This window comes from Megalops cyprinoides, chromosome 10 (genome assembly GCF_013368585.1).
Source record: "Megalops cyprinoides isolate fMegCyp1 chromosome 10, fMegCyp1.pri, whole genome shotgun sequence".
Taxonomy (NCBI): domain Eukaryota; kingdom Metazoa; phylum Chordata; class Actinopteri; order Elopiformes; family Megalopidae; genus Megalops; species Megalops cyprinoides.
This window is the reverse complement of record NC_050592.1, coordinates 7,229,623-7,240,379: the sequence shown is the minus strand read 5'-3', so window position 1 is coordinate 7,240,379 and position 10,757 is coordinate 7,229,623. Positions and strand designations below refer to the sequence as shown.

General features: G+C 41.9%; 1 protein-coding gene across 1 annotated transcript; it reads right to left on the bottom strand.

The window, feature by feature from the left end:
* Positions 1 to 1,899: 1,899 nt before the first annotated feature.
* si:ch211-79k12.1 (uncharacterized protein LOC568891 homolog) lies at positions 1,900 to 10,528 on the bottom strand. The gene is made up of 7 exons (XM_036537947.1): positions 10,418 to 10,528; positions 8,628 to 8,746; positions 7,087 to 7,294; positions 5,979 to 6,133; positions 4,432 to 4,576; positions 3,555 to 3,696; positions 1,900 to 2,048 (listed from the first exon to the last, which is right to left on the bottom strand). The coding sequence occupies exons 1-7, from the start codon at positions 10,473 to 10,475 to the stop codon at positions 1,961 to 1,963; spliced, it is 915 nt and encodes a 304-aa protein (XP_036393840.1). The 5' UTR covers positions 10,476 to 10,528; the 3' UTR covers positions 1,900 to 1,960.
* Positions 10,529 to 10,757: the final 229 nt, after the last annotated feature.

The following is a 10,757-nucleotide window of genomic DNA, read 5'->3' as shown; positions in this document are numbered from 1 at the left end:
TACAGAGTGCCAGTAGCTCTTCCTTGGGCTGCATCATTTTCATACAGAGAACCAAAACATTACGCGTCAGAAGCTCACCTATTTCTACAAAGCCACAGCATCGTCACTTTCACGCATCATTACGCTACACTTGCCGCAGCGTGTTCTCTTGTATTTCAAATCAGAATGGAAGATTTGACACCAAAAAAAGTGGCCCTGGCTGTGCTGGAGCACGTCAAACATTTAGAGACGCGAGTCTGTAACGCCGAGCCTACCAAACGCATGCTCACTGCTGCAGGCCTACACGGGCTTACCCGTAACAGTGTTCAGAGACACAACTATTAAAAAGCCAGATAACGGATGGAAATGGAAAGCAAAGAGGAGACGTGAATAATCAGTTTAATAACATTATCCCCGTTGTGCTCTGTGGCGCGTGCAGCCGTTAATAGACTGTCATTGTTAAACCGCGGCGTCTCCCCATTATTAACGGCAGCCTCCGGTCAACCGAAACCTGGTAATAAAATCACATAAAACCGAACATAAATGCCTGAGACAGTCATAATGAAAAGAATAGTTATGATAGCCGTAATGGCGGCGAGCTGCAACGCTACAGTAAAGTTACAAGGCGATAGAGGGGAAAATGAAGAAGTAAAATTTAGGTTTCTCTTATTTTAATAGTGACGAACAGCTGGACCAATTGACGGCACCCGAGGCTGTAAAAAAAAAAAAAAAAAAAAAAAGTTAATTTCGGCTAACTTGTTAAGTTGTCCTTTTCATGTGGCTAACTGATTGTCACCGAGAAGCAGAAGATACAAAGGTGAATACTGTGTGGCACTTGGAGGTGAAATGGCGGTTTTGGGTCACATTGATTGAAGGTTTGAAAGAGAGAAAGAGAACTGTAGACTGGTTCGATAGAAGGAAGGAGGAGGTCAGACAAGAGCGCAAGGCATATGGAGTTAATTCGGAGGCAGTGTGGTGCAGTGGTAAGGAGCAGGTTTCATAACCAAAAGGTTGCAAATTCGATTCCCTGCTGAGACACTGCTGCTGTACCCTTGGGCAAGGTACTTAACCCCAAATTGCCTCAGTAAATATCCAGCTGTATAAATATGTCAAATTGTAACCTATGTTAAGTTGCTCTGGATAAGAGCATCTGCTAAATGACAGTTAATGTAAGTAAAGGGTTAATGTCAAATATGAGATGAAAAAATGCATGAGCATCAGCATCATTTTTCTGCATCAACACTACAAAGGGAAGAAACGTGAAACAATTTCAAGATCATTTTATTTCAAGAATACATTCAAAGTACAGAAAATAGATTTGTCTCAGTGCAACACTTTAAACAGCATGAAACAGTCATTACAGCAGATAAGCAACTTCAGCTAAAACTGTATATGTACTACACTCACAGTGTATAGACTGAGAATTCCCTCAGAACAATTTCAATAGTGCAAAGAATACAAACCACATAGCATGATTCACCTGATACAGCAGTACAATTACTTTTTGTTACAGAAAAGTTCCATTATTTTTTGATAACAGTATGCCATAAGGATAGCTAGTAATGAGCAGATATTTCAAGGTTACCCTAGTGAAAAGTTATACAGTGAATTGCACCTAAAATTCCAGCCTCACACCATTTTGTCTGAATGTGAATCTCATCTTTGTGTAACGAAATCAATAGAGAGAAAATTGCACACCTTTTGTTAAAGGACAATGTTGTCAGCCCACAGGAATGGCCAGCTGTCATGGAAAAAAAACCATTTATCTTTTTTCACTCATGCAGTCTTTTATTCTGTCTTGTCTTCAATTCATCTAGCATGGAGTGAATTGACCCTACCTCTCAATATAGCTCCATCCCCCTCTCCCTTTTTCATGCTCTATACTGTCTTTCTCTCACCCTCCTCCTTCTCTCATCTCTCCCTCCCTCCCTCTATCCCTTTTGCTCCCCTTCTCCTTCTCTCCTCCCTTTCCCCTCTCTCTTCACACCAGAGGCTGGGTATCCCCTGTTGTTGAGGGTAGAGACTCCACGCTGGCGGTGTAGATGGGTTTCTTCTGAGAGCGGTCATCGCTGTGGGGCAGAGGGAGGTATGCTGTAATTATACATGCACTGGCAGGCTCTGCATGCTACAGTGCCTGAGAAACGGCAGGAGTGTGAAGCACAAGACAAGCACACCCACTCGCTCACCACGCCCTAAAGGTCTTACATGCCAGCGGACTGAAGAGGAGGGAGTGAAAAGGGCCATGAGAAAAGGACAGAGTCAGAGGGGAGCTTTACACTGAATTCAAAGTGCTCAAAGTACAACCAAGACACATGCACACATCTCTGGGAGCAATGCATTCTGGACTAACATTCAAGCAACATGACTGCTCTGACTGCAAACTTTAATGGAATGGATGTGGCCACTTTTTGACATGCGAGACTGCTGACCTGACAGACAGAGAGACTGACTGAGGCTGGGATTTTACTGGATGTCAGCAGGTGATGTCAGGCATGTGTCAGAAATGTTCTCTCAGGAATATTTAAGAAGGAATAGCACTTTGAAGCAAACAAGTATGTAGCAGCAAACGCCATGGCTCAAAAGGTTCCAATCACCTCATGCTGTGATCAGACCACAAACGGAAAGATACATTTCTTCTCTCTGCCACCTCCACCTGAAATGCAGTTCAGCTAGCCCCAGTGAGTTGTTTTTACTTCATAGAAGAGGCTGCCTTTTCCAGCTTGTATAGTTGCTATTCCAAACGCTATGGCCACTTCAGAAACAACATGTGACCAAGCATGAAAGTGTCCTTTTGCAGGCAAGTATGTTTTTACACTAGCCATAATAAGTCAGTCTAAGTGCCTTTCGTTCTGGACAGAAAGTTTCACAAGGATGTTGGATTCAGCACTAAAATCGTGGGAGGTAATGATGATGAAGGCAATATGCAGAAACATTTGAATCTTTAGCCTCATCATTAGCCTAAAAAAAACTGACTGGGGATCTTTTATGAATATAGTTACTGAAATTCTTTTGATCTATGCACCTGTTTTTTTAACCTATAGGCTTACATAAGGGTGCAAACTACGCCTTTTGAATATTTATAGTTCTTCCTGGGTTTTCTGCCATGAAACAGGAATTCATTAATAGCCTTGTAGAAAACAGACACGCTGATTGGCAATTTCTTTCTGATTAACTTGTGCACCTGTGGCAACACTGCTAAGTGCATGAAACCTTTTTGCTGATGAAGGCAGTGTGCTGAAATGTTCAAATTTTTCGCTTTGTCTTTATAATAATAAATAAAACAAAACATTATAGATAACAGTTGTAATCAGTAAATAGCCGAGATAAATCCACTGTAGATATTTTCCCTTCCACGAGAAGTTTGGCTGGGCGCACAGATGCAGTAGAGGATGGTATAATGCACCTAATATATTAAAGTCAGATACATTTGCAACATTTTGGTATGTTTTTTATGAATTGTTCATTTAAGTTTTATATATAGATGTATACAGATAGAAACCCACACACCCACACACACAGGTGGTATCCTCTCACTTAACCCACTACAGCATCTATAACGATGTAATGTGACTTACATGGGCCCCTTGCTCTTCTTGGATGACGCTCTCCGGCAGAGACAGACGGCCACAGACATGACCAGAAGCAGCAGCCCAGCCCCTGCCCCTGATGTCATCAGTATGAGACGGCCTTCGGTGGAATCATACCAGGGGGCATCCTCTGGGAAGCACAAAGACACAAATAAGAAACTCATTCTTACAGTCAAGGGTGATATCGTTCTCTCTTACTAACGCAATAACCCCCCACCCTTATTACCATTACAAATAATACACATGAATATCTGATTTATTGCGAAGTTACATAATTAGTGGCAACATCATTAAAATAAACATCATCAGTCAGAATGTAAATTAGTACTAAGATAACCCATTTTACATAATGCATTTATAGAAAGGAATATCATTATTCTTCATGTCACTGATTAAAACTATTGTGAATTATTTAAAAAAATCATGAATTTTTGATCATTAATTATTTATTCGATGATGTCATTAATATCTTCATTGGAAATGTCTTAAATAGTTTTTTGATGCCTCTCTCTGGAGCCACTCACTCCCTCTCTGTTGTTGCCCAGCCTCCGCACACCAAGTCATTAAAAAATACGTATCAACATGTATTTGCAAAAATATACAAATATATATTTATTTTATACTTATATATTTGTATAAATATATAAAAATACACAACTGCATTATCACAGAGTGCTGGACTCAATCCTACTTTCCCCTGTGTTCCACCTCCTCTGTATTTTCCACGCCATCGACTGATCCGAGAACAGTTTACCCACCATTAATCATAATCCCATCAGTGACTGCAGGCAGAATCTATACATCTGCTGAGCAGCCGCCCGCACCCACGCCACGGCCCGGCCCGGCCCTCCACCCGCCCACTGACCTGGCAGCACGGTAATGGAGATGGTGCGGGTCTTGGCCAGAGAGGACACAGACGGGTGCTGAGCGCTGCAGGTGTAGCTGCCGCTGTCCTCCAGCCTCACCTTCTTCAGCTTCAGCTTGCTGGACACCTCCACCCAGTCCTCTCCCTGGCAGAGAGGCAGAGAGGTGGGGTGGGGGGGGGGGGGGGTGCATAAGGGATGATACAGCCACGGTTATATAATGAGACATCTACCTTAACAGAGACAGCTGCGCTGAGCAGTGGATGGCAGCTTCTGCGTGACAGATACCACCTTTGTGCCCTTCAGCAAGGAAGGTACATTTATTCCTATAAACACCCAACTGTATAAATGAGTAATATGTTAAAGAAAAATTGAAGAATGAGCATTGACCTGAAAGGAGGACACCAGCGGAGCAAATAAGCAAAGTGGCGTTCGGTTAGGATTCTGAGAATATGAGTTATGAGCGGGAGAAGGGGGGTATAAAACACTGAGGCATTAAGAAGGCTGGGGAAAGACAGGCAGACGATTAGGATGAAACACAAGAAAAATGAAAAAGGAAGACTGAAAACGATGGAGGGCATTGTTGCCATGCAAGTCCACTGGCATGACGATGTCTTCTGCCTGCCAATAAAGTCCATTTCAATTTGAATAGAATTGAATTAAGAGGATTTCACTAAGGCCAGATCTTGGCTGAAACTGCGGAGTCCATGCAGATGCTCCGACACAAACAACTCTGTACGTCAAGTCTGAATATTCTGTTGCCATCTAGTGGTGATGTATGGGAACAGGACCGCAAATACTTTTTTAAACATCTTTGACTTCTTTGTTAATCTATGAATGATCCCATAATTGCTTTACCCTCTCAGAAATAGCTGTTTTCTCAAATGTTCATTGTCAGTATTTGTGCCACTGAGTGAAATGATGTCAAGGTCAATTGTCGGTGGCTCATATGGGGCCTTACACTACGCCCAGGTCATCTGCAGGATTAAGACGACATGGAGGATTGCTCATCATAACAACCCCCAGGGCTGAAGGGCACGCGGCAGTTTGTCAAACAGAAGGAGGATATATGAAAACAGTGTGCCTAAAATTACGACAGCCAGTGGGGAGCCGACACAAAAAAAGTCTGTTCAAAAGGACAATCTAGACTTGAAGAAAGCGTTTTTTCTTTTTTCACTTGCCTTGAACAGGTAAAAGCTCAGGGGAGACCCATGGAAAAAAATAATAAAAAGACCTCTGCAACTCTTACAATGTTGCAATTACAGTTCATCAAGCATGCCTTGGCATCTTGTGTTAGAGACAGTCAGGGGTCTATCACTTAAATAGTGATAAACAGCCTCAGTGTGCCAACGCTGTTCCCTAATCCCTTCTACTAATTCAGAGGTCAGTCAGTGATAACCATTAACACCAAAATATGGTGCCGTTAAGGTGCTAGTTGACTGAAGAGAGCAGACCAACCTCTCCGTATATGCGCAAGAGCACCTGTTCTAAAACAGATGAACTATGCCCAGCTACTGGAGGTCCCAGTCCCGCCCCTCACCCAGCTCACCTCTTTGCTCCAGGTGATCAAAGGGTCCTGGGAGGCAGAGGTTGAGCAATCCACCTCCACATCGTCCCCTAGTGGCACGCGCAAGTCCTGCAGGGAGCTGAAGTAGCGGCTGTACGTGCCAACCCCCTCTCGGTAGACGGAGAGCTCGCGCATGTCTGTAGGCATGGAGGGGGAGGAACAAAGATATATTTAAATGCATATCTTCCTTATGCTGGTGGTTCCGTTGCTCCTTTATTCAGGTATCTGGACACAGAAAGACACATAGGGCTGGTTAACTGACATTTTCATCACAGATCTGTACATACTGTTAAGATCTACAATCTGATCTATATTCTACCCATTGAGTCTTATTCATTTAATTATTGACTTACCCTTTCATTTATTACTCATTTATCTACTTGCTCAAAAAATGTCAAATACGGTGCCATAGAGTCTGTCTGGTCCACACCAAATGGCCCACAGGAACTGTTTTAGAGAAAGGGTCATCACCATATCAATGTAGATCACACCAAATGGGCCACAGGAACTGTCTTAGGGTCATCACCATATCAATGCTTGTAGTTCACTTTCATGTCACTGTCTAAATACAATCAACAACTGCTGAGGTGTGACCTAAATCACACTTGGGTATTTATGAGAGTGCTCATCCAGCCTTAGCAGTCTTGGTTTGGGCACTTTAACTCCTGGGAGAATAAACCTCTTCTCTTCAAATCTGGTCACATCTGATAGACCTGACTGTCCGTTCCGCAAAGCAGAACCTAACAGTACAATTTTGATGCAATTTAGTCAGACGTCATAGCTAGGTGTCACTTTAGCCTTGCATGTTGTTTCTGTAGAGACTGTTGTGTAAAATATCATGCATTGGTCTTTAAAGCAGGCATCTGTGCACAATCCTGTGCATACCCACAAGGAAAGACACATACACAGAAACACAAAAATGGACGATCTCTGGAAAATTCTCTCCCTCTGCCTGTCTCAGCCAACTCTCCCCCACCCTGACCCCTGTTGTCCTTGTTCTCCCCCTCTTCAAAAGGGAGCAGAGCGTCAACCGACAGGTCAAAGGTTTCTTAGACAGCAGCAGTGGTGCCTTTTCCGCCTGGCTACTCACAGTGCACGGGAATGGCGAGGACCTGGGAGGAGTTGTAGGGGTAGGAGGCGTTGTCGGACACACAGCGATAGGGGCCCTCCATGTAGCTCTGGATGCTGGGGATGGTGAGGACCAGGCGGTCCTGCTCTTGGTTCACGTCCATCTCGTAGTAGAAGCACCGGCGGAACCTCGGCATCCAGGGCTCCAGGCGAAACCAGCTCTTCATGTGCTGAGGGACAGAGAGCGTAACGGGTTCGCCTTTTCGCCCGGGGGTTTTCATGACGTTGTTGTACATTCGTTAAGAGCAACGCAAAACTGCGTGGAGTGCTGGAAAGCTGTACTTCTTTTTGTTGTGAGAAATTGCTTGTTATTTTATTCCCACATGAACAACAAGAACCACAACAGAAACCACTAAGTGGGCCGTTATTTGTAATCCTACCAATTTCTCTATTAAACACTGAGGGTGACCACTGCTCCATGGGGCTCTTGCTGTTTCTTTTATGGTCTTAACGCCCACTTACAAGGTAGTGGAGTCACACATTCTCCCCACACCTTCTCACCTCACCATCATTACCAAGGTTGGTAACGAGGGCTCACTGGCTAACAAGGACTGTCACAAGAGCACAGGGAACACTGACGTTTACATAACACATAAGCACCAGAGAGGTAGACAGGGAAGTTTACTGACACAACTGACAGATGAAAAGACAAAGGATCACCTCTCACCAACATCCTTTTGTGAACATTGAGCATTGCACAGTGATGCAGTATACTGGAATGGGCTGTTACATAACATTTCATTGTATTGTGGTGTTGATTCCTTCAGTGGTGTTGTGTACTGAACTATATACCCTGGATGATAGTATGTACTATTACGTTGCGTGGTTCTGCATTAGTGAATAAAACCAGTTGATCAGTCACTTTTGAATAATCTACTGCAGTATAATGTAGTGTAATGTCCAGCAGATGTCTCTGATTGTTGGTGTCTGTGCTAGCTGACAGTTAAAAGTGAATCAAAATTTTGTAAGGTGGATCATTCTGAAGGCAATTTAGATTAATTGGTTCTTAAATGTATTTAACAGACTCTAGACTTATTCAACACCTAACTAAGATGAATCAGGCGAGTTGAGCCCAAAATTTGTCTTGTAAAATTTTTTTAAATGATGAGAAAAAGCTTTAGTTTCAGCAGATATGCCCCTCAAACAATATATTTCTTTCACAGAGATCTTTTTAGCAGACAACTGTCAAACAGTTACATTCAGTCATTTGGCAGACCCTCTCATCCACAGCAATGTAGAAAAAATAAATATTATAAATATAATAATAAATAAATATTTTAAAAAATAATGTTATGCAATTAGCTGCAGAGATACTAAAAGACTACTGTAATCGCTGAAACATGATTATGAGGTCAAAAGGCATGCAACCTTGAACTATTACCCTATGACTTCAACTTTATTCTGTAGACTTAAATGCCCCAGATTTGTATTGTCATAACAAAGATAGGGATCCCTTAATCCAGAATTATTGACACTGGAATATTGGGTCACAGTGGTTCTAACCTTGGAAAACTTCTCAAAGTGGAACTGGGTCACGTTTGAGTCCATGTCAGAAAAACACTGCAGAGTCACATAATCGCCTTCTAGAACCGTGCCCTCTGGACCCAGCAAAGTCAAAGATCCTGTGTAAGAGAGCGAGAGAAAAAAGTATTTTAACCACTGACTTTGATGATAAAATGCACACTCATGTCAACAGTGCTGTTTGAACTAAAATGAAAGACACTTTAGAGAGAGATCAGGGGAGATCAGTGTATGGTCTACTTGTGGTTGAGTTTTATACTCTCTGTCTTTTGAGAAAAATAAATAAATAAATACATAAATAAAAGGGTGGTGCCAGTGTTGATTGTATGTGAAATGGACCGTCTACTGGAGACGTGTGAGGGTGTGAGAGGTTAACGCAGCACTTAAAGCTGTGCCCTAGTTACACCACTCTCAGTCTCTCCTTTGTTCTCTGCAGAACGCCCAAACACTTCCTGTTTACATTTCTAGAGTGCTCTGCCAGGCAGAACAGACTGGTTTTCAAAAAACCAAAACAATTATGATGCAGTCACATAAGTGAAACCTAAATATGCCTCATGACAGGATGCAGATGGCAACACTGGCCCATACGTTTTGTTTGGGAGAGAGATGAAAGGCTATCACCATACATTTTATTATCTGTAATACACAACATGAACAGAACATCAATACTGCGCCATTAACCTGGTGCCACAGTAACTCAATCCCATTATTGATCATATTCATGCCTTTAGCAAGAGCTCTTGACTTGTACTGACAAATTCTGAAAGAGACTGGAAATGTTTGCTGTGAAGACCCTCCTTCATAGAGAACTGCCTTCTTGTAGGGCAAATGCTAATTATGGTACATATCAGATCCTCTTTTTTAGCTAATATTATGCTTCACTCCTGTTTTATATAATGGAAAAGATTGAAGGATAAAGGTGAAACAATAGAAGGACGCTGGCACCTCGTTATGGTGAACTGAATTTTTACCAAAGGTAATTTAGAGCGAGAAACAAGCTGACAATGTGGCTTTAAGGTTAACATTCAAGTATTAAATTAGGTAAACTCATAGGCCGACTGCATTGATCTTCATGCACATTGACAATATAGAAAATATACTTTTTCTTAACTTCCTTCCTTGTTTAAAACAAAATAGTCCACCAAAATGTCCCTTCCTGGTTAGCAACTTTAATGCGTTTCTATGATTTGTATGCTTTCGGATGAGGATTCATAAGAGTTGTGTAAGTCTAATATTTTCTATAACACTGTCCCGTGTGACTCATCAAGATGGTGAAAGAAGACATGCTTAGCGGACGTAAAAACAAACCTGTGTGGTGGAACAAAGACGATCGACGTTTTTACCATTTTACAAAAAAAAAAAGTTTACCTACACTAAATTCTATTGCATTATGCATCTTCCATCTGTGTATATACAATAAAGAAAGACATTTGAAACGACCTTGACCAAGCGAAATTTTTTCCGCATCGTTGATTTTCCAAGGTTCCTGTAAAATTCACCTGAAAAGTACCGCGCTGTGTCACAGCAGGAAATGCTACAGTGGAATTCTACCCGACCCCAGGACAGGTAACTGCTTCAGTTGAACAACAGAATAGTGGTAAATTAAGCCTCTAAGTAAAGTAAAGAATTGATAAATGCAAGTAAGGGAATGCACAGGGGAAAATGCGGCATAAGAGGAAACTGAAGAAAAGCCAGAAACAAACTACAAAGAAAAAAAAAGAATACGCGAAACATTTCTGAGTCTATTCTTAAATGCATAAAAGTATATTTACCATAACTCCAGTGAAGGTTTATAAGTGTCAATGTTGCCAAAAGTAAGTATCCCTTCATTTTTAATGCAAAGGTTCGTTTGGGATGTTTGCGTCTCGTTCCTCTCACTAACACTCACTAAAACTGAGTCCGCTTGGTTGTTAATGAGGCTATTTATAAACACAACAGGAGGCGTGGCTATGCGTGAGCATCGATTTCAGGAAAGTTTTAAACACTTTGAGTGTAGCTACATATAATTAAGTGTGAATTATAGATATTTTCCGTGAATAATGGTTGCACGATGGCTAGTTAACAATACACGGACTCTCTAATCGCATAAGACGCATACATAGCTTCGGTGAC